The following is a 26,184-nucleotide window of genomic DNA, read 5'->3' on the forward strand; positions in this document are numbered from 1 at the left end:
TGAATTACTATATCAGGGATAAGATCAGTCCACCAGTCTTATATGTTTCCAGTGTGGCGTCTGTCCGCAAACGGAAATTAAGAAGAAAATGGTTTGTGGGACTCTAAAGTGATGTTGGAAGCGAATCACCGAGTAAACAGGTCAGCTTACTTGATTGCCGTGCAAGCGAAATGTCACTGTTGCTGGATAGTAGAGGAATTTCCTGAAATCTCGAGTTCCTAATTTCTGCGACTCAATACGCTTACTAGTCATCACGATATGCTTACTCTTGGCTGCGGCAATCTCACACTTACAATGATTTCTAGCATCTATATACTTTTGTCTATTTGTACTTGACTTTGATTAAAGAATCGGATGACTGCATTATGACGTGACCGTCTAGAGAAGCAATACTGCTCCCCATTGGGGAGATTAAACTCCCCTAAAACCCTGAGTAAGGCCGGGTAAATATGCTGAGATTGTCTGTTAAACGTTGGTTGAATCAAGACAGCGGTAGGTGTCTCATAAAAAGGGATGAATTTATTATGCTTTGTAAAAACAGACAGATATTTTATTGTTTAAAACAATGACAGGAAATGTCAGAATATTATGTAAATGAAATCATACATTCCTTGGCCTGAGGAAGACCTGTTCAGACTTACTGGCTTCCTGAGTGACAGGAGTGACCTTTTGCGGGCGTGTGAGAAAAATTTAGTTTTGGTCCCAGATTCGCAGGCTATGGACGGCCTGCTGAGATGCACACACGAAAAGAGTCGGGTATTTCCCGTTTGACATGTTGGATTCTGGTTGGTTAGGCGGATTGCCCGACCAAAACCTGTTACCTAGTATTTAAGCAAATACCCAGGCCGAATTGAAGTCAAATATCGAGAAAAACACACGCTCCAAGAACGCCACAACCTCCCCCTCCATCCATCCTGATCGCCATCGTAAAGAACGAAGAATAATATTTTTGGAGAATCTTGACGTTTTTGGTGTAACTAAACTGAACGATGTATATATGTAAAAACTTGTAATTTTTGTGAAATTAACTTTTTCGGGTTAGAACAACCGGAATCTGTTTTTCTTTCCTGGCGTGCATGCAAAGCTAATTGATTTTCAGCAGAATCGACATGAAACCTGAGACGCTGAGGATTTATGTGAAGATCTCCCGGAAGAAGACGATCACGACCATTTTATTTTCGATGAGGTCAGAGGCCATTTGCTGACCTGGGCGGGAGAGTCATACACATGCTGCCTTTGTGCAATGGCAGTTGCACGATTTGAAGGAAACAATTGAGGAGAGTGGGACTTACTATAATGCTTCCATGTGGGAAGATGTGCTTCAATGCCTGCTTTAAACGATTGAGTTATCTCACTTCCACACTGTTCAGCAAGAGAGGAAAGTAGATTAGTCCATGAGGCATCTCTGATGTGATCTCTGATGGCTTCTCAATCAGCTTAAGTTTATATAGAGATAAAGCATTTTGAAATAATGTCGAGGGACATCTTATTTTAGGATTCAGCGTAAGTTAACATTAACCGAATAGATTCCGTGTCTAACTTTATTTTTGAGTGGCAGGAAATAAATAATGGAAAACCGAGGAGAGCAGGGAAATTAAGAGGGAGAAGAAAAAGGAAAGAAAAGAAAGTACAAAAAATAAAGTAAAAAAATACACTGTTTCATGATCACATTTTATGTTTGTTAATGTTTTTTTTCAACAAACGTACAAAACAATAAAATACAAAATAGTAAATTCAATGCACATGATTATAAACATAACATTTCAACAAAAATACAACAAACAAATGCTAATAAAAAAATCGAAAAAACAAAAACAAAAAAAAACAAAAACAAAAACAAAACAAGGATTCTTCGATTAGTTGTCCATCTAAGTTCCTGACATTGAAAAAAGTCAATGACATCCATTTTTTTTTTGCGTGTTCCAAAAATCCTTTTTTTTAAAATATGTTTTACTCGACGACGTAACTTATCGTCAGGCAATTAGAATGTTTCTGATATATATATATATATATATATATATATATATATATATATATATATATATATATATATATATATATATATATATATATAAATCTTGGTATTGAAAATTTATTCAAATTAAAAAAAAACCCTTTATAAACGTATTAGGAAGGTATACACAATTTTAATTAGCAATAAAATAAGAAAACGACAATATAAAATATATACTAATCAAAATAGATTTAATCGCTTATTCAATAAGGATGATACATCAAATAGCGGTGTAGGATAGGTAAAACTCTTTATACAATGTTATTTCGAAGCCTAATGCTTCTCATCACAGAGGGGAGAAGATGCTAGGTAACATAAATGGGATGCCACGTCTAGCGATAGCTACATTAAGAGCGAAATAATTGTGCAGTGAGAGATAAAATATTGAAACTGTTTGGGGACGGAATAGGAGAACTAAAGTGATCTCTGTGATATAGGAGGAAAATAGCTTTTAATTTATAATGAAAGTAGGTGTATAGAACATATATCACTATGGGGTTTATATATGTGTGCATATGCGCATCTAATAATAATTAATAATTTAGTTTATGATATAAAAAAGTATTTCGACACTACTTTGCACTCAACAAGGACCTGAGATCATTGAACAACATGTCTATCCCTTTGCTACTTACGAACTTTCTCTTATTGTAATTTTTTCCATATCCTCGTGTTTTCATTTTATTTTATTTCTTTTTTTACTTGGATTTTTTTGTATACACATTTTTTATATTTATTCTTTATTCTTTTATATATAGATAACTTTGTACTTCGTATAGCCTATATTATAATTTGATACTATTTTATATTTTTATCCATATTCCTTTGTATTTTTATTCCTTTATTCAACCATTTAATTATCCTCTATCTTATTCACTTCTATTGGACCTGTAAATTCATACTTGTCCGTTCGTCCTTCCGCCTGTCCGCACTTTTCTCAATAACTACGCCTTGGAATTTTTTGAAATTTTGCACAAACATTAAACATGGTATGAGTAAAAAGTAGCAGAACGGATTTTCTAGGAAAACTCCGGTCCCCCCCTGGTGCCTTTCGGATTAAAATGGCAAAATTGACACTTTTGTGCTTACTAAAAAAAAAAAAAGAAAGAAATATTGATGCCTTGGATTTTTATAAAACTTTCTGAAAAGTCGTAACTAACTGATCTCTATATGATTTTGTTAGTCTATACTTCGCGATAACTCTTGGGTGTGCCCCAGGGGCTCTTCTAGGGCTAATAAAAACATTTCATTTTTGGGACTATTTTACCATATTTGTCCAAAATTTTCTGTGTCTGTCTATTTAGCAGTTTTGCATGGTGCTGAACTAAAATTTAAATATGTTAAAGCCTTGGAGCTTTTTGGGGATAAATGGGGGGAGCAAATGATGGACTTAATCATTTCTTTTTTTGCATTAAATTTGAATTAATATAGGTTAAGACCTACAACTGCACCGTTTGTTCATTTTCACCAGCATTTGACATCCCCTGGGGACTTTTGGGGTTAAATGGGGGTGGGGCAAATGCTGAACTTCATTCAGTCATTCTTTTATGCCTTCCTGTGCAATCACGAGGGACCATGCATGCTTCACTTGTTCCTTTGTATTTATGTTTTTACATTTATTCTTTTATATATTAATTATTTCTAATAATTAATATTCATTTAAGTGTTAAGCTGAAATTTTCATACCCCTACTAATATATATATATATATATATATATATATATATATATATATATATATATATATATATATATATATATACGAACCTGGAATAAATCTCATACTTCAAGTAAACCCCTTCCATACTTAAACCAATTAATACATATTAAATAAACAGCCTATTTCAATCACTTCTATATTCTTCCCAAGAGTTTAGATGCGCGTATGCACACATACGAACCCACCATGGCATACACGGTATACACCATACCTTAATTATGTAATAAAAGCTATATTCCTCCTAGATCATAGAAATCACTTTAGTTCTCCTAATCCTCCCTTTCATACAGTTTCAATATTTTATCTCTCACTGCACAATTATTTCGCTCCTAGACGTCGCATCCCATTTATGTTACCAAGCATCGTCCTTATTGAATAAACGAATAAATCTACATACATTAGTATATATTTTTATATTGTAATTTTTTTTATTGTGTTGATACTCTATATGAGCTCTAAAGCAATTGTTGAGCTTTGCATTATCCTGATAAGTCTCCTCTAAAAGAATCGATCTTATTCTTTTAACTCCCTCATATATATATATATATATATATATATATATATATATATATATATATATATATATATATATATATATATACGTATATATATGTATATATATGTGTGTGTATATATATATATACATGCATACATACATACATACATACATACATACAGGGTGGCCCATTTAAAAGTAACCCGATCTCTCTAATCTTTTTCTTACCGACCAACTGACACCACAAGACAAAATGCAATTTTTTTTGCAACAAGATGGCGCTACATGACACACATCTCACAGATCACTGACACGAGTTTATGAAATGTTTACGGAAGAGAGAACAATAAGCAAAGGGTTATGGCCATCACGTTCCTCGGAATTGTCATCATGTTAATTTTTTTTTTTTTTTATCTTTGGGGGATTTTAAAACAAAATCTTTATGCAAATAATCCTCACAATCTAGACCAACTAAAGGAGAACATTACCAACACTGTCAGGAGAATGAGCAGAGAAGACATACGGGCAGTATCTGTAAACGTTGTTAAACGTGCCTAGAAATACATAGATGTCAACGGGGAGTACTGCCAGGATCTTTTAGAACATTAAAGGCAATTTAAACAATACTATAGGTAGTTTAAACAATAAAAAATGTCCCCCCTTCGCTACTACATTTTCTGGACTACTTTTAAGTCGGCCATCCTGTATATATATATATATATATATATATATATATATATATATATATATATATATATATATATATATTGATTATTGAATTTGCGACCAGAGAATTAACATCGTCGAAACGTAGATAGATTCGCGTTATATAATTTTAATTTCATTTTACATAATTTCACTAATTTTTCTAATTATATCATATCATATAACTAGCAAGTATTTACTCTCCCCAGTCGTATATATTTTGCTAGCCTGGGAGGATAATATGAGGAACAATAGTATTACATCGACCTCCCGAGAAGGAGGTAATTTCTGGAAGGACAATCTTACGAAAACCGATACTATACTATCAACCCGGTTTAGAAAATAATACACTAATAGATTAAATTATTATTATTATTATTATTATTATTATTATTATTATTATTATTATTATTATTATTATTATTATTATTATTGTTTTTAATGTATTTTTAATTTTGGTTCATTAACTTCTTGGCTAAGGTCAAAGTGTAGTATCTGTTCAGCATCCCAGCGACAGGCATTTTATTATCGATAAACACACACACACACACACACACACACACACACACACACACACACACACACACACACATATATATATGACATGATTGACGGTGGCCAGTAAGTACGTGTTGTTTATCATTGTAAGTAAATCCAGCGAAACACTAGGCTTGTATGGTATTATGTTAGTCTGATCTAGCCTTCTCTATTACCTTGAATAAATAGACATTATGCTCCTATTATTAATTATTAAGCATATATATATATATATATATATATATATATACATATATATATATATACTTTTTACGGTATATGCACCCTTTCATAGATGCAATGTACTTGAACAACTACTTTATCGATAACCAAGGAGCTTAGGGTTTCATACAGTTTCACATCTTTTAAAATATGAGATCGGTTTGTCTATATAAGAGATTCTGTGAAATGACATTAGGCGACATCCACCTCATTTCATTAATTTAATTGTAATATATATATATATATATATATATATATATGGTATATTTAACCTTGAAGACAATGGAGGTTTAAACCAATCTATAACATCATACACTCAAAATAATACAAGAATCAAATCAGCTCAATGTCAGTACCCTAAGGTCAAACAAAAACTAATGGCTATATATTTGCATGTTTCATGTATATATATATATATATATATATATATATATATATATATATATATATATATATATATATATAATTCTTAAATTGGTGAGTCAGTCTACAGATTCCAACATTACAGTACAGCATTACATTGTTTTTTTTTTTACCACGAGTAGAAAACAGAAAAAAGCCCACGTAACTTTCTCGAAGTCCTTATTATATTTAAATAATTATGTTTAAAAAATAAAAATTAAAGTAAGAATTAAACCACAGCATTATTAACATTTAACGATTGTCTCTCATGAGCACAAAACTCGGTGTAATGTTTGAAGCTGAGGGATGACTGGTAACTTCGTGTGTGTATCAAATCTATAGCACTGAGCAGTCTATAGCATGACGTTTAAATAGATACCAATCCATTGGTTTTAAAAATGTTTTTTCTATTCAAACGGTGAACTTTTTCAAAATCCTATATATATATATATATATAAAATGATTACATAACTATATCGAAACGTCTATATAGATATCTTGGAGAAATACAATTACATAAGTTACATAAGTTCTTTTAAAACACACGTGCATGCGTACACATAGACTCAGACGTAGGCATATACACAGCCAAAGGAATATATATATATATATATATATATATATATATATATATATATATATATATTGCAATGTTTTTTTTCTGATTGTTTTTATGTAGCCATCTCTTGGCTTTTACATCTCTGAAGATATATACATTTCAGATAAACGTTATATGAATTGAATAAAGTTTTTCCAGTTAATATCCATAGTATGTGTGCGTGTATGATGTGTACTGTATATATATATATATATATATATATATATATATATATATATATATATATATATATATATATATATATATATATATATATATATATAATGTACGACTGTGGTTGGATGGAGAATTTTCGACAATGGTTTGAATTTATAATATATATATATATATATATATATATATATATATATATGTATGTATGTAAAATGAATAATAGAATACTTAAAATTTATTACATGTTCATAGACTTTTCGTCTTTATCGTTTAAAGATTTGCCCAAGATGCGCAATTTCAAGAAAAACTTTCAGTTCAATATTTGAAACACCTGATTCGTCTATGATACAAGAAACAATGTTTTTCTTCGTTTCGTTTTGTTTTTCGAAACAAAACGAAAACTAAACAAATAAACAGTAAAGCATAGACACTTAAATTCACAATATTATGGAGCATCTATGAATTCTGATTATATATCTGGGGGGAAACAACAAAAGAAATGATAGAAACATTTTTTTCCACACCATTTTAAAATTTGAAATTTTGTCAAATCAGTCCACTCTAGAAAGTTATATAACAATAACGACGAAACGTCCATGAATGTGTAAACGATTTACTGTTTTCCTACTTTTCATTTTTCATTACGTTTTATTATAAATTCCATAACTACCTTATATATATATATATATATATATATATATATATATATATATATATATATTGTCATTTTGTCAAATATATTTGTAGATAATCTGTATTCGTTAAACCAAACAATGATTGTGATTTTTATGTACACTTCGATGTCCCGAGGATTATGTAAATAAAAACCGAAAGATAATCTTAATCCTTTATAATATTTCATCTAAAATCGATCATCGATTATCTACAAATATTGCCGATTTAACCAAGCAATGAGTAACACAAATTCCTTTGATGTTAAAATTCCAGAAACCGCAGCTGGCACCAAACTTTGCCAGAGTGGTACTCATTTTAAGTCTGCTGCTTAAAGTGTAGTATCTGTTTCTTTGTTTTGTCTTTTTTTTAAGATGGCGTTGTTCTTATAGGTTCTGTCTCGTTCGGCTGGTCGTTCATAGTGGTTAGTTCGTGGTGGTCGTTGATGATGCTCGTCCGGGTTTCTATTTCTTCCGAGAGTTCCAGGCGACACGCTCCAAGCGTTTTCAGGAGCATTGGTCGAAACGTCCTTAGCAGGACCTTCCGGAACTTGCGACCAACAGCCGTGTAGACGAGAAAGTTCACGGAGGAGTTGAGGACGAATAGGGTGTTACTGATCGCCAGCCACTTTAGCAGGACTGTTTGGGAGAGAAAGTTAAACTGTGCTATCAGACCGGGTGTCTGACACACGATAAAGACGACAACGATGAGCACAAGGACGCGGCTCATGTTGGCTTCGTTGTCTTCTTCGATGTTCATGCCAGTCCGTCGGCGGCGCATGCGCATCAACTCGACAATGAGCAGGACATTTAATACGAAGAGCACACACAGCGGCACGACAAAGATGAGAATCGAATACATAAACCCGCTGTAGACTTGCATATATAGGTTGCTTCTTCCGAAGTCAGTCTCCGTTAGGTTGTAGACACCACTCTCGACGTCTTCGACAGCGTGCGTGGCGAACAAACGGGGCAGGTTGTAGATAATTGACAGAATTGTAATGGAGCCAATCACGACAAGCGCCTTGCGACGCGTCAGTAATCTTATCGACGTGAAAGGATGACAAATGGCGACGTATCGTTCGATTGTTACGCTTACCGTGATCCATACATTTATCGCTTGCACTGTCATCACCAAATAGTTGCACGGGGTGAAGATGATCGGGTAGATCACTTCGTTGAATCTTTCTAGCGTCTTGGTGTAGTTTGATACACTTACTGGTGTCAGGGTGATGAACGCAAGGACCAGAATTGCCGTGTCTGTAACGACGAGAGCTCGAAGATAAAACACCGTAGTTGAGTGCATCTCTTTTCTCCAGAGAACAATAATGGTCAGAATATTCCCGATGAAACCGAATAAGACGATAATTGGCACGACGATTCCCCAGAAGATAAAATGAAACAAGTAGGCTTCCCGGTTACTATCCAATACGTTCGGATTTGCATCGCTGCCGAAAGTTAAATTGATCCGGAAGTTAATTTCATCCATTTTGATTTATTTGGTCACGTGATTTCCACTTATGATTTTACTTATTTTTTATTGATGAGTTTTGAAGAAAAATATTTGTTTTAGTTATACGGAGATTATGGATTTTCGTTAATTCATATTTCGTTAATTAATATTTCGTTAATATTAATCTCTTTTAATTAATATTTCGTTGCGATTTTTGAGCGAATTGATAAAATTGCTTATTTATTTGAATTCTTTGAACAAGAAGATATTTTTATCCACAATTATATATTTCTTTAAAAATCTGCGAAGGCAAATAATTTAATTAATTAATATTTTCGCTTTAGATAATAATAATAATTGACATGCTCAAAAGAAAATTGTTAATTTATTTAATTATTTTATATTTTTATATCTTTGAAAGGTGAATAACTTTGCTTGCGATAAATGATCTGTTTCTGAGATTAAAAACAAAAGTATCCCATTTATTTCGGCTAATTAATATATATTTGTAATTTTCTGAGTGTAAGAGTTAAATCCCTGAAACTGAATTTTATTTACGTATTTGTAGGAGAATTTATCATTTTCATTAACACACACGGTAAATACGTTCAAGATGGAATGTTTTTGTGCTTTCAAATTTAGTTTAAAATTTTCGAAGTTGGATATATTTCACGACTGGTTATCCATACATTTGATTTCATGCTAGTACTGAACAGGCAAAAGTAAATGAATTACTAATCTATGGAGTTGAAAATAACTGTATACGTTTGGTATAAACCAATTTTTAAATTTAAATTTATATCATTCATTATTCAATATAAATTGTGTACATTTATACACCCATCTTCTAGATATATATGCACATGTACATAAATCTATCTATCTATCTATCTATCTATCTATCTATCTATCTATCTATCTATCTATCTACATAAATATATATATGTATATGTATACATAAATAGAATTTATTTATTTGTTTATTTTTTAATGTCAAACAAAATCGTTTATTTTACAAATGTAAAATAATTTTTTATAATGAGGAATAATTTTGATTATTAATGTTATTTATTTTTTATGTATTTCATTTTCAGTTATGAGTTTCTAATTAATTACGTGATTTTCAATTAAGTGATTACAAATTTTTAATTAATTATTATTTTTCAATTGATTAATTGTTTGTCGATTAATTGAATCTGTCAATTAATTAATTCATTCATTAATTAATAATTCATCAATTAATTTATATATTTATCAATCAATTATAAGCTTGTCAATTAATTATGAGTATGTTAATTAATTATTGGACTGTAAAGTTATTAAATAAGTAAATTAATTAATTATTATTTTATCAATTATTGAGGAATATGCCAGTTAATTATTATGTTATGTAATTAATTATTGGTTTGTTAATTAATTAGGAGTATGTCAATTAATTATGAGTATGTCAAGTAATTCTGAGTTTGTCAATTAATTATGAATGTGTCAATTAATTAATTACGAGTTTGTCAAATAATTATGAATGTGTGAAATAATTATCAAATTGCCAAGTTATTTATTATGAATAATTACAACTCTGTCAAATAATTAATTATGAATTTATGAAGCTATTATAAGTTTGTCGATTACTTAATTAGTCGTTCATTAATTAACTTATTATGAGTTTTTAATTGATTATAAGTATAGTTTAATTTAATATTAGAAAATTAGAAGGTAAAATTCTATTTCGACCTTATATTATCTTACATTGATCTTCAGCAGTAATTCATGAAATAATACCAAACGTTTAATTTTCTGTTAACATAGACTGAAGGCGTTTTCCTGGAAGTTACTTTTTATTGATAAAAATTGCGAAAATAAGACTGAGAATTAGATGCTAACTTTATCTCTTTTATTTTATATGCAAATAGCGTTCAAGTTATGGAACAATTCCTGATTCACTCTTGATTATTAGTTATCATCTCGAATTGTATCCTTAATCTCAATTTTTTTTTTTATTAATAGAATTTTTTTTTTTAAATAAAGATATTAGAAATTAAACACCGAAATTTATTGAAGATATAGGATAACAGCTATCGAAATTACGAAAATAATACATAGAATAAGATGCTAGTTTTACCAGAAAATACGAGTATGATAAAAAAACACCAGTTGAGGATTAGTCAGAAGAAACTCTAATACATATTCAATATATTTATATGTTTACATATGTATTCAATCGATATTTATTTACTTGAGGTATAGCTGCATTTGTTTAAGTTTGAAAATAAGATTGATTTTTATTTTTGTTAACAAAATCAGGGAATGATATGAATAATTCAAGAGTTATTTGATGCTTTCTGGTAGATAGATGGCGACGAGGAAATTTAGAGAGTATTGTAGTTCTTGCAGATAGAATCTAAAATTTATTCATGGAAACAGCCGAAAGGCGAATTGTCAACTGCAGCGGATCTAAGTTAACTGTATTGAAAACAACGCACTTTTATTTGCACGGAGGCGTGTATAAACAAACAGGACAGAAATGTAAAATAAATAGAAAGAATGAAAGTAAGAGGCAGAGAGAGAGAGAGAGAGAGAGAGAGAGAGAGAGAGAGAGAGAGAGAGAAGAATAAGAAGAGAGAGAGAGAGAGGGAGAGAGGGGAAGAAGAAAAGAAAGACAGAGAGAGAGAGAGAGAGAGAGAGAGGGCGAAGGAGAGGAAAAGAAAGACAGGAATAGAAAAAGAAAAAAAGATAAAAAGTGATATGAAAAACTAAAAAGTTAGATAAAAAGATAGAGAAGACGAGTCGACGTGTGAGAAAGAAAGAGAAGAGATAGATAGGTATATAGAGAGATAGATAGATAGATAGAGAGAGAGAGAGAGAGAGAGAGAGAGAGAGAGAGAGAGAGAGAAAGGAAGATGAAATATTATAATTATAATTATTGAATTATCTACATAAGCTGTTATAAAGATATATATATATATATATATATATATATATATATATATATATATATATATATATATATATATATATATATATAGAGAGAGAGAGAGATAGAGAGGGAAGAGTGATCTCAGTAAAGTTTGTACTCGCACAATAAAAATTCCGGGGAATCTTTACTGTTTGTATATAATAGTGCTCAATAATGAATAGAGCTACGTCTATATACAAATACAAATATAGATATAGATAGAGATTGATAGACAAAGAGAGATAGATAAAAAAATATATATATGCAGGAGAGTGAGTGAGTGAGTGAGTGAGTGAGTGAGAGAGAGAGAGAGAGAGAGAGAGAGGAGACAAATATAGATGAAGGCAGACAAAAAGTGATATAGAGAGTGAAATAAAAATATAAAAAGACAGGACGAGGTTGAGAGAGAGAAAGAGAGTAAGAAAGAGAGAGAGAGAGAGAGAGAGAGAGAGAGAGAGGGGGCGGAGAAAGGTAGAAAGAGATAAAGAGAAAAAAGAAGAGAGATTAAAAGATGGAAAGGAAGAGGGAAGTAAGTAAATAGAAAAATATAATTGGAGAGATAAAAAGGTAGAGAGAGAGAGAGAGAAAGAAAGAGAGAGAGAGAGAGAGAGAGAGAGAGAGAGAGAGAGAGAGAGAGCGGTATTAAAAGAGAGATAGGAAATGGAAAGAAAAGCTCGAAAATTATACAAAAAAGTTAGATAAAAAGATAAATAAAATAAATAAAGAGCGAGCGGTTGTGCGAGAAAGAGAGAGAGAGAGACAGAGAGAAAGAGAGAGAGAGAGAGAGAGAGAGAGGGAGGAAAGAGAGAAAGAGGATAATAGAGAGAGAAAGATAGAGAAATGGAGAGGGTACTATAAAGACAATCTAAGTTTCATAAATATAAATTCTTTAGTAGATGTAAATACGCAAAATACAAGAAAGTCATTAACGTGATTGATAGTCTGAATCGAAAGATTTATGAGGAACTATAAAAAAAAAAACGGTTTACGGCAAGAGGATAGGAGGGGGGAGATTAAGTAATCAGTATTGATAAAGAAAATCTGACGCGAATGATATACAATTAAAAAGGAAACAGATTGATCGATTGACGCATCGATAAACAAAATGATTAGATGTGAAAAAAAAAAAAAATGAATAAATAAAAAATATAAAAGACGTCCGAAATAGAAATTATTAAATTCTATATCCTCACTAGCTTCAAAAGTAATTTTTTTTGTTATAAAATAGGCATTTTCACCGAAAGAAAATGTCGGATTATTTTTTTAAATTGATTTATTTTTTTTTTTACAATCTTTCTTTTAAATTACGCGTATAGATTTCCTTGTATCACTGTCGTAAAAAAGATCGTTATAATATAATGGTATTATTGACGGTAATAGATGATGTGTATTATATATGCATTCAGTTACATTCGGTAGATGTTTGCAGTAAAATTGTGTATGATTTTAAATGTTTTTTTGTGATGTGAAAATAATTAACTTTTGAAGTTATAAATAAATCTTATTTTTTTCTTATTTAAGAGAATGAAAAGGAGAGAGAGAGAGAGAGAGAGAGAGGGGTGGAGAGAAAAAGATGAAAAACAGGGGAAACAGAAAAGAAATATAGAGATCGCACGAGAAGACAAAGAGAAACGCATGTATGTAAGAGAAAGAGATAGATAGCTAGATAGCTAGAGAGAGAGAGAGAGAGAGAGAGAGAGAAGGAGGAAAAGGCAGAAAAAGGAAAAATAGAGATAAAAAGAGAAAATGATAGTAAGCGATTGAGAGAGAGGTAGAGAGATAGAGAGAAAGAAGAAGAAATAGAGAGATAAAAGTAGAAATAAAAGAAGGACAAAATTATATATATATATATATATATATATATATATATATATATATATATATATATATATATACAGATATAGAGTGGGGAGAGTTGGGATGATAAAGAGAATAATAGAAAAAGAAAGAAAGAAATAAATATAAGAAAAAAGGGAGTTAAAGGATAGAAAAATAGAGAACGAGAGAGATAGACAACGAGATAGATAGATAGATAGATAGAGAGAGAGAGAGAGAGAGAGAGAGAGGGGGAGAAGTAAGAGAGAGAGAGAGAGAGAGAGAGAGACGAGGAAAATATGTAGAGAAAGTTAAAATTAAAATGAAGGGAGAAAACCTCTTTTCCTATTTTGATTACGTTTTATATATTTAATTTACAAAAACATTCATTTTAATTTGTTTCATATTATGTAAGTATATTAATATTTAAAACTAATGAAATATTTATTTTTTCGAATAAATTGTATTCTTCTATATAAAAACGATTTATTAAAAAAGACTTATTCAACTGTAAACTCACTTTTAATAATGTATTATTAATTAACAATCAAAATATAAAAACAAACATATACATATGCATATAAGAAAGGAATACAAAACCCGTTCGTATTTTATGCCCTATTTATAAATATAATATTGACAAACATAGTATAGAGACAATTTAATAGCACGTAGACGTATTTGTGACTATATTTTATTTATTGTTGTGGCCTTGAGAATTGTTTGCAGCTATTATATAAACCTCTAATGAGCCTAGGTTAACAGTAAAATCCAGAATCACATTTACTTCTATTTTTATTTTCTCCAAAAGGTAGAACAGTTGTAAAGTTTCAATGGACAAATGATTTGAACAGTTTGAGATCGTCGGATTTATGGACAATTGATAAATATTTATATATGTATATGGATTTCCTGGTTTTCTGTTATCGTTTTGATTGTTTTGAACAAAGAAGCCATTTTAAGTCTGCCTTTCATTTGTTACTGTAAAAATGGCCGACGTGATCGTGGAAATGCGGAACTTCATTGCGTCGCGTTTTCTGCTAAAGAGCGTCGTAGGAATGAAATTTCGCGGATTTCCAAAGCGTAGAAGACGTTCTCGAGGTTAGTTTTTAGTCTGCCCCATATTCTTGGGGAGTACCGCTGATGTTCGCCGTTCATGAATCGCGTTTCTTTTATTCTCAAACAATTCAACAAGCGTTCCGATGTAGGCAGGAGCTGCAAAAAAGAAAGAAGAAGAAGAAAAAAGAATTATATCTGAATGAATAAATGCGAAAATGCTTCAGTTTCGTTTATATCACACACACACACACACACACACACACACACACACACACACACACACACACACACACACACACACACACACACACACACACACACACACATTACCATAAAACAGCCCAATGTTATATATAATTATACAGCGTAGTTTTTTTTTTAAATAGTGTATAAATAGTAAAAACAATTACACAAACACAATTACTTGTATGCTGAATTTGCATTACATTTTTTAAAACAGTTTATAATAAATTAACGTTTGGTGTTATTCATGTGTAATTTTATTGTTCTATTATGTATATATATATATATATATACTAGCTTTACCTGGCCATGCGTTGCTGTGACTGTGTATTAAAAAAAATGTAATATATGTCTTATGTTTATGTTGTCAATATTTGTAGATGCACAATATTTTGAGGCGTCCCTTTTTCTGTGCAGATGTAGAGATTGTCTGATTATTCGACTGTAGATCACGCAACACATACTTGTCCATGTGAGAAGCAATCATGGTGTAAGTCACACAAATGTACAAATTGTCCCTGAATCTTGTTAATGGTTATTGCAAACACCAAGCGAATTGTCAAGTGAAATATTTTAAGTTTAAATGGTATATCCGTTTAAATCATTCAGTGTCCATCATCTGTCCGGTCTTCCCGAGGGTGACAGAGGGAAACATGAGGATTTAATTTTACTATAAACATGTATGTTAACACGCACCGGAAAATCTCGTATAGTAAAAAAATTTAGCCGATTTTCTTTTTGTACGTAAGTATAGTCTTTTATCAAAAATAAATCGATGGAAAAATTGAAAAGAAAACTTTTTAAAGAATAAACCAACAAAGTGGGAGACCAATGATAATTCAGAATGAAGAAAAAATAAAAAAAAGAATGTACAAATGTTGAAGGATAAGTTTAAAAACTGGAAATAGTTTAGTAAACTGTTGTTTTTTATTCAAAGAAAATATATTGCTTTCAAATATTATTAATGAGAATATTCGTAAACATCTCAGTGCTTTTTCTTTATTGTTGCGATATTCGGAAATGGAAATATGGATTTTCAAGTGAAAATAATATTATCTGCTGAATTGTCATGTCACAGTAATGAAAATAGCCAAAACTTACGAAAAACGATAAGGGAGAAATTAACAATAAAAGGAAATTGTTATCGAAAGAAAATTAGAAATTTTAGTTATTTCCCTTGTGTTTACGTCACATGTCACGTGACAAAACAAACATAGCCGAAATCATTTTTTCGTGTAATTATGAAAGACCGAAATAATTGTGACATGACAATTAGGTAGATAACATTGCTTATTGTTGAAATTGACAAAAAATATAAGGAGTAATCATGGTTTTTTAAATTAAACATCAACTTTTCGGCTGACCGATTTCATTACAATAAGGAGGAAGCACCCCTTTTATCAGCCGACCTGTACAATGGACATCCCGTATATTTTTGGTACTCTTGCATAATTTGACCCGGATCGTCGGGATTTTTCCTCAATTATGGTTCAGGCTCGACCGGCAGTCACCGAATTAAGCCGAGTAAAGAAACAGACGCAGACGAATTTCAAAACAAACAAATCGGGGAAAAAATAGAAGTACAATAAATAAAAAATAACAAAAAACTACTGTTAATTTATTGAATATATATATATATTGAATATATATATATATATATATATATATATATATATATATATATATATATATATATATATATATATATTCCTCAAGAAAAATTGCATTTTGTATTGTTTATATACTTTTATTATTTTTTGCAATTTTTATATCAATGAAAACTGTTTTTTTTTTTTTAAAGAAAAGATGAATTTTTACCATAAATTGTTAGGTGAAAGTTGTTTTAAACAAAACTTACATTTTTTCTTTTTTTTTTAAAGAAAATTGGCAGTGAACGTTTCTTTTTGAAAACAGAATTTTTATTTAAGAAAAAGATGAATGATTTATATAAAAACTGTAAATAGTTAGGTGAAAGTAGAGAAAAGTTTGATTTTTTTTAAGAGAATGTACAAATTATTTTTCGTCAACAGATGTTAAGAAAATAAACAGAAAAAATGCCCTCATCATTAATTAATTATGCAAAAAATCAAATAAAATGTTTAGTGTTTCAACATTTGAACAACGCTCGGCTGAATCTGGTGATTGCCGGTCGAACCCTAACCATAATGTAAATTCCGAGGATTCGGGTAAAATTCTGCATGAGCACCATTCTTTTTAATTTCGTCTTTTGTTCAATTTTTGGAGTGGACTCTCAGCGATTGCAAACTAACAAATTTAACCAAAATGCAAAAAATCAACGATTTCTAATACAAATCCTAGTACTACATCAATCCTTCTTATTGGAAACACTCAAGGGAAAGACGTAACCAAATTATTGCCAGTATGTTTAGGAGAGTTTCTATTTTTTTCAATATTTTAAGCAAATTTGACACTCAGCTACCAGATTTTTAGGGGTCGCTCGGTTCTAATATAACGTAAGTAGATTTAGATGTTTATAACTTACGATATAAACCTTGGAAAGTATGCACTATTTTACGGTTGTTGTAAAAATGGAACGGAAATTTAAATTTCGTTCCGTTTTAATTTTTTTTTAATATTGTGCTCCTCCTAAACGAATGTAATCAAAAGAGTAACATTCAACAATTTTACTTTTCATATATAAAAAACGAAAAATTAAAAAAACAAAAAACAAACGAAAACAATTTTATTAACGAAAGGGAAATAATTTAATTTTTAAACGAAAAGCTATATCTTTTTGTTATTTTTTTTTACATAAACAATGTTTATTAGTAGGCCGTGGAGAGAACAAAAGTTCCTTTTTGTGATATTACGTGACGGCGGGCGGTGATTATTAGATTTCCCCAAATAAAAAATAGTCACATCGTTACAAAGAAAACCACCTATTTATTAATGAAAAATTGAATATAATGTTGTAATTAAAAAGAGATCTATAAAAACACGCATGAGTACGATGAAATTATTATACCAAAATGTCGATGCAATCCGTCCAGTGGTTATTTAGATTATCAATTACGAACATACCAAGAATTTCATATATATATATATATATATATATATATATATATATATATATATATATATATATATATATATATATATATATATATATATTTCAAACAGTGGAGATACTTCTAAAATTAAGAAACTCGTGCTTGTCAAAGCATTAAACCAATGGCTCGAACATGATTGCTACTTCTTGACAGAAGTTTGCCATTTCTTCAGTTAAGTCTTGTGCGTATGTGTGCACGTAGGTGACTTTTTAATCCAGCTTTAGTCCTACATGAAAGTACACATATGTTACATAAAAACTCTCCTTCTTGTAAAGGTGATCGCATGATAATATTGTGAATCTTCGAATGCCGTGTCAGGCCACTTTTAGATTTGCAGATTAGATCACACATATGACAACTTAGCGTTGCCAGGTGTGCTGTAGAAGCCTCCTCATAAGACTGTCGTTTCTGTCCTTGATTGTGATTTCAGATGACTTACAAAACCAGCTTTTGACAAAAAATATCTGCCACGTACAGTGCACTTTAGTTCCTGTTAAAATTTCTCTGACATTACATTATCGTCATGCTTTCTTAAAACACGTTTTTTTTTTATCACTGCTGATGCTATTCTCTATCTATATAAGAGCCAGGTACGTCCAAGGATGGAATATTGTTGCCACATCTGGGCAGGAGCTGCTAGAAAGGACTTGTCCTGCCTTGATAGAGTTCAAAATAGACTTCGTAGCCTCGTAGGAGATATCCTTTTCTCTTCCTTGCAACCTCTATCTCACAGAAGAGATGTTGCGAGTTTGTCTCTGATGTATCGTTATTTTCATGGAAGGTGTTCAACTGAGCTTCAATCTATGGTCCCCCCTCGCCAAACTTTCACAAGAAACACTCGTCTAGCTGTACACACTATCAATAATTCCCCCCACTCTTTTTCTGTGCCTAAACCTAAACGTAGATTCCATGAACAAAGCTTCTTTCTTAGAACTGCACGCCAGTGGAATTGTCTTCCGTTTTTCTGCTTTCCGGCTGACTACAATATGGTTGTGTTCAAGTCTAACGTAAATAAGTTCTTGATGAGCCGTTCTATATAAGTTATCAAATTTACCAAATTTTCATTACTAATGATTACTATATTGTCCAATGTCTACTGTTCACTCTTTAACCCTTATCCTTGAGTGGCCTCTTGGCCTTGATAAGTGGTGATGTCTAAGTAAAAAAAAAAAAAAAGACAGCAAGATCTACACGCTGCTCTTCAAAAATCTTACAACTTTTTCTGATGGTTTTTCTCCATCATGATCGATCATTTGCATGCGCTTCCCAGTTATGTATATCCACCTCAAGTATTTCCAAGTTGTTTTTCAGAGAATCCTTAAATCTTTTTCTTGGTTTATGTTTGGGTCTTTTAACCTTACATATCTCGAAATAAAACAGTTTTTTAGGAAGTCTTTTGTCTTACATCCTAACCAAGTATCCAGTCCAGCGCATCTGATTTTGAATTATTTTCATTTCTATACGAGCACTATTTGATCACTCAAGAACCACAGTGTCAGGTGTTAGAGTCCTCCAGTTAATATTAAGTATTCTCCGAATATAACTTTGGTGAAACCTTTCCAATATCTTGAGAAGCCTTCTACGTGTTGTTCAAGTCTCTGATCCATATAGCAATGTAGTGATAACGCATGCTTCGTAAACACTTAGTTTTGTTTTTGATGTGATTCCACTGGCTGCGGCACAATGGACATGATATTCTCTGCGCGACAGCTAATGGAAAAATGTATGGAGCAGCGAATGTCTTTGTATCAAGTTTTTTTCAATCCGACAGAAACCTTTGATACTATTAGTTGCAATGCACTCTGAAAAAATCTTCGGAAAATAGGCTGCCCTACTAGTTTTGTGGAGTTGCTTTAGCAGTTATACCATAATATGAAAGCCCGAGTGAACTTTAATGGATCTCTGCCTGATCCAATTTCAGTTGAAAACGGTATGAAACAAGGTAATATACTTGCTCTCAAATTATTTTCCATATATTTTGCTGTGATGCTGGTGCATGCTTTTAACAATTTCGATATTGCGGTGAAGTTTTGGTTTCGAAGATAAACACAATTAAAAGGTTGTCCATACATTGCTCTTAGACTTGATAATAATTAAAAGAACAATCTATATCGATGGCAAACGATTTTTGTAATTGTGCCGGGTGGCTAAGGCAGGTCATACTAAACGGAAAATGTTATTTTCTCCGATGAATCATTCTTTACTCTACCCCCCACCTCTGACTGTTTGTATGTTTGCAGGCTGCCGAGAGAGGTATTCAATCCAGCTTGTATTCTTTCAACTTTTAAACATGGAAGTGTATTTGTAATTTCTTTTTTCAGGGTATATCTCAGAAATCCGCTGGTTGTATATTAGCTTGGTGCAAAAATAATGTCGTTTTTCCATTTCAAAAGATCATAACTCCTCTCATGACAAACTTTATTATTCGAAATAAGAACCATTAGAATTGACGCAATTTTGCGTACGAGAATCAAGTTTATTTATCCCATTAGCATAGAAAGCAGGAGTTCCGGAAGCGATGAAGTCATTGAAGGCTGATTCGGCATCATCTCGGCTTTTGGAGCATTTTTTGCGCAGGAAGTTGTCGAGATGCTTGAAAAAGTGATAATCGGTGGGTGAGAGGTCCGGTGAATATGGAGGATGAGGCAGAGTCTCGTAGCCCAATTCGTTCAGCTTCTGCAGGGGCAGTTGAGCAACATGCGGGCAAGCGTTGTCATAGAGGAGAATTGGTCCCTTCATATTGACCAATCTCGGGTACATACGTTAGAACTTCTGGTACATTTCGTCAATTTGTCGGCAGTACTTCTCCTCCCTAATTGTTTCGCCCAGATTGAAGAAGCTGTGATAGATGAGACCGGCCGTAGATCACCAAACAGTTACTATAACCTTTTTTGGTGCAATTTCGGCTTCGGGAAGTGTTGTAGAGCTTCTCTGGCATCCAACCACCGTGGCGAACGTCGTCGGTTGTCGTAGAAGATCCACTTCTTATCACAAATTACAATCCGCTCGAGAAATGGGTCGTTTTTGTTGCGCAAAAGTAGCGTAGAAGACACCTCAAAACGACGATTTTTTTTATTAGAGTTCAATTCATGCGGCACCCATTTATCCAACATTTTGACTTCCCTATTCGCTTTAAATGACGAACGACTGTTAAGTGGTCGACCTCAAGTTGAACAGCAACTCCCCGTGTGGTTTTGCGGGGATCGACTTCAATTAAAGCTTTCAAATGTTCGTTATCAACCGCAATCGACCATCCGCGACCGTCTTCATCTTCGAGGCTCTCGTCATCATTGCGAAATTTCTTGAACCGCTGTTGTGCTATACGTTAGTGGTTCCTGGACCAAACTCATCATTGATATCACGAGTTGTCTCGGGAGCTTTTCAGCCTAGTTCGAACCGGAACAAGAAAATCGTGTGGATTTTAATTTTGTCCATGCTGTCGAAAAGCCTTTAAAAATGAATGAAGAGATTGAGAACGGTAACGAATAACACGATTCGATAGAGTGCAAAACACGCTTCAAAATGATATATAACATTGTTATATGTATCAATGAATTAATTCATAAATCATATATAAAAGTAACATATGTGAGAAAACGATATTGTTCTTGCACCAATATAATAGTTTCCCTGCACCGAAATCAATAGCCAAGATTATTTGAACATTTTAGTGATCAAATCCATCCTATTGTCAGGGAACTGTTTCCAGACGGAAATGTCATCTTTCAGAATGATAATGCTCTCATTCACACGACATGCATTGTAACTGGATGGCACGATGAACATTCAAACAAAGTAGAACATCTAATCTGGCCACCACAATCCGCACATTTAAATATTACTGAACATTTGTGGTGTAGAAAAGCAATAGAGAAGCCGATATTCCCTCCCTCATTGATAAAAGAAGCCGAAAAATGGTACAAAATTCCTCTAGAAACCACTCAAGCGTTGCATGAATCCATTCAACATCGCATTCAATCACTTATGAAAAAACAAAAAAAAAACAAAAAAACAAAAAAACAAAAACAAAACGAAAAAAAAAACAACAACAAAAAAAAAAAACAGCGACCATACAACGTATTAAAATAAATGTATTTAATTTTTTAATGTATTTTTATTATTTTGTTCAGCCCTAATAATAAAATATGATTTTGGGTGAATTGGTAAGAATTTTGTCCTTTTTATGCTATATGTTTTATATAAAATTATAAAAATATTTTATTATAACTCTAGTATTACACTATCTAGATATTAGGGAAATTTATATATATATATATATATATATATATATATATATATATATATATAATTCTTGGTTCGTTAGTTATCAATAAAACGATATTTCTACATTACCAATTTAATGTAAATTTTCAGACAGTCTTTCCTTAGAGTCGAGGAATGATTTATGCCATTAAAATAAATTAATATTGCAAATTATAAATTAAATAAAATACAAATAATTTAGTAAATCGTTTTTGCGAGACTGCTTGGTTTTATTTCCGGTAACTTCCGTTTCAACAACTCTCGAATTACAAGATTTTAATACATTAGTAAAAAAACATCCCCTTTTTTAAAAATTTAAATTCATTTGCTTATCTCCCGAATTTCAAAATTTTAAATTCCTTTGTTTATTTTAAGGCTTTTCACCCATCAAACATTACGTTTTAATTGTTTAGTTTCTTTCACGGCATTGTTTACATAAAAAGTTTGTCTTAACTTTTTCTAAACTATAAAAAATAAGAAAGTTGCTGTTTAATTTTTACGATTTGCCCCAGCGTATTATAAACACCCTAACCTCCCATGTTAAAAACGGCTTTCGGATTAACCCTCACACAAACCTCGAAAGCCGTTCTTAACATGAGGAGGTTGGGGGTGTTTATTCCGAAAGCCGTTTTTAACATGGGGAGGTTGGGATGTTTATAGTACGCTAGGGCAAGTCGTAAAATTAACGAAGTTGCTATTATTTATTGCAAAAATTGCTTCAAATTTATTTATTTCACAAAAAAATGACATTTTCTACAAACATTTAATAAGAAATACAAATGAACGGTAGGGTTTTTCTTTTTTTGCTTTTTTTTCTGTTGAAAATTTTACTTTACTTTTCCTAGCGTTGCCGAGCTGAACGCTGAGAAAATAATTACACAACACTTAAAATTTAATTCATTGTGGATTTATTCAAACAGTTCCTTGGAAAATAAATATTCAAAATAAAGTAGTAACTATGCACTTGTGTTATCGTACTGTTTTTTAAAATAGTATTTTCACGTTAAATTCAAATTTTACAATATCTTTATGTTTATTAATTTGTTAGGTGAAAGTACAGATAACCCCATCGGTTTCTAATGCGTGGAAAATCTAGCTCCCGAAAAAAGGGTACTCTGGATAGTAACAAAAAATAAATATTGCCTCAGTCTCGAAGGATTTCTCCTCTACTAATCGAGGAAAGAAACGGTGGTACAGTTCACCTTCTGTTTCTCTCTATCCCTCTTTCTCTCTTAATAGCTCTCTCCATCAATCTCTCCCTCTCCTTCTCTATCTTTCTCTCGATATCACCCCATCTCTTTTTGAGTCCCTTTCTCTCTCTAACTCGCTATCTCTCTCTCCTTTCCTCTGTCTCGCTCCCTCTCTGTTTCTAACTCTCCCCTCTCTCTGTCTATCCATCAATCCCTCTATCTATATCTTTTTCTCTTTCTTTATTTCCCTCTTACTTTCTCTTTTCTACCTATATATCTTCCTCTCTATCTGTCCATCTTTCATCCCTCATCCTATTTTAGTCTCCTAAATTAATTACAGTGAATAAGGCATTGTCAAAACATTGATAAATCCTATTTTAGTCACCTAATTTACTGACTGTGAGAATAGAAGTTATTTGGAAATTATTGCTACCTTGAAAAGCACCAGGAGTAACTGGTAAAACATTTCTAATCAAATTGATTTTGGCAGCCATACGGTGACAAAATAACATAGCTTTAGCCCTTGCTGCATGCGGAATACTTGCGACCTTGCTACCAAGTAGAAGAACTATTTATTCTACTTTGAAACATTCAAATTTTCAAAAATCTCATGTTCGACATCTCCAAAACATCCAGTATGGGGAAAATATTGCAGAAATGCAAACTTATTGTTTAGGATGAATGCATAATGGTACGCAAAAAAATCACTTGAAGCTATTGGTCGATCCTTGCAAGATTTGCGTGGCAATGTCAGACCATTTGAGAATGCATTAATATTGCTTGCAGGAAATTTCAGACAAATGTTACCTGTAATTCCTCAATCAACACCAGTAGATGAAATAAATGCTTGTCTCAAATACTCTAATTTTTGGTGCCATGTGAAGACATTAAACTTAACTCAAAATATGCGTGTCCAGTTGCAAACTGCTCAATCCGCACAGAAATTTTTGCATCATTTGTGGGAAATTGGGTACGGAAAAGTGCTAGCTGATCCGAGTTAAGGGCGAAATTTTTTGACTCTTAACTTCTGTAATTTTATTACATCAAAAGAAGAGTTGGTTTAAAAGGTTTTTGCAGATATTCAAATTAATTATACGAATTCCACTTGACTGAGTGAACGAGCTATTCTTGCAGCTCAATACAAAGACGAATTATTCATTATTATTCAGCGTAAAATTCCAAGTGAGTTAGTCAAATACAAATCCATCGACACTGTTGTGGAAGCAGATAAAGTGATTAATTATCCAACAGTTATATTTTACAGGGATGCCACTGCATATACTGCAACTGAAAATGGGCGTACTAATTATCCTGTTGTGAAATATAAACCAATCCAAGCTTTACAATGGCACATGGCTTGCAGTAAAAAAATTAGCAAACAATATCATAGAAACAACAAGCTTAACAGGACCTTTCACAGATGAATATATCTTCATTCCACGCATTCCTATGATTCACCCGAATACACCATTACACTTTAGGAAATTGCACTTTCCAATTTTATTGTCATTTGCAATAACCATCAACAAAGCTCAGGGAACAATCTTTACAATTGTGTGGCTTACAGTTACACACTGACTGTTTTTTTTTCACATGGGCAATTTATGTAATGTGTTCAAGAATCACCAAACCAGAAAATCTCTATATCAAGTAAGAAAATGGAACAACAAAAACTATGTATCCATACGAAATGGAAAATTAAACCTATAAGAAACATGCAGTTTCTCATTTTTGAACTTTTTCCATTGCGCCAATTTGAGCCACAGCAACGCGTGGCAGGGTACAGCTAGTATATATATATATATATATATATATATATATATATATATATATATGTATATATACATATATATGTATATGTATATGTATATATATATATATATATATATATATATATATATATATATAGAGAGAGAGAGAGAGAGAGAGAAACAGATAGTTATATACTGACGGACAGTTTCACAGTATATAAATTCTATAAAGTTAATTGTCGGCAGCGCTATCCAGTAAACCACAAGAGAAGAACTTGTAAATGATATCTTCAATGTCAACCGCCGCTTCTACCATGCTCAATTCATTTATTTAGAAAGAGTTTTGCATTACTCTAAGAAGAAATAGGAGACGATATATATATATATATATATATATATATATATATATATATATATATATATATATATATAAGTCTATTAAATGACATAAATCATGCAAACCGCAGCGACTGGGTGACCATAAAAAGTACCTACTCTTCTCAACAAATAGTGTAGTCATCCAACGACAAAGAATCCAGACAGGTTAGAGTTTTACAAGATATTATCCAAAATTAGAATGTAAGGAATCAATGTTTGTTTCTTTCTATGTTATAGAAATCAATATGTTAAGAGTTGGAATGTTAAAACTACTTCTAATAAGGGCTTCATATTTTAAAGGAATCTAAAGACACCATTGAAATTTCCTTCAATTTTATCTGAAATCACAAAGGGGCCTATGAAATGAATAAAATAACTGAAACATATAAGAATGTAAAGAAATGACATTAATTTTTTAAAACTAGATTTCTCTTGCAATTCTGAATTTTTGAGATGAGATGTGAACGTTT

At 31.7% G+C, this 26,184-nt stretch overlaps 1 protein-coding gene and 1 long non-coding RNA gene across 2 annotated transcripts in view; both read right to left on the reverse strand.

Moving 5' to 3' along the window:
- Positions 1–6,988: 6,988 nt before the first annotated feature.
- Positions 6,989–10,063, reverse strand: LOC145254605 (FMRFamide receptor-like). The gene has a single exon (XM_080113213.1). The coding sequence runs from the start codon at positions 9,025–9,027 to the stop codon at positions 7,909–7,911; it is 1,119 nt and encodes a 372-aa protein (XP_079969339.1). The 5' UTR covers positions 9,028–10,063; the 3' UTR covers positions 6,989–7,908.
- Positions 10,064–14,018: 3,955 nt separating this feature from the next.
- The window catches only part of LOC145254852 (uncharacterized), a 526,678-nt gene continuing 514,512 nt past the window's right edge, over positions 14,019–26,184 (reverse strand). Inside the window, exon 3 of the long non-coding RNA XR_013863816.1 lies at positions 14,019–14,974. This is a non-coding gene — a long non-coding RNA (uncharacterized LOC145254852). The remainder of the gene's footprint in view (positions 14,975–26,184) is intronic.

Source organism: Euprymna scolopes, chromosome 30 (genome assembly GCF_053919585.1).
Source record: "Euprymna scolopes isolate OS-2025 chromosome 30, ASM5391958v1, whole genome shotgun sequence".
Taxonomy (NCBI): domain Eukaryota; kingdom Metazoa; phylum Mollusca; class Cephalopoda; order Sepiida; family Sepiolidae; genus Euprymna; species Euprymna scolopes.

Excerpts from the sequence above, each read along its gene's own strand:
- LOC145254605 (XM_080113213.1), bottom strand. The coding sequence starts at position 9,027 with ATGGATGAAATTAACTTCCGGATCAATTTAACTTTCGGCAGCGATGCA.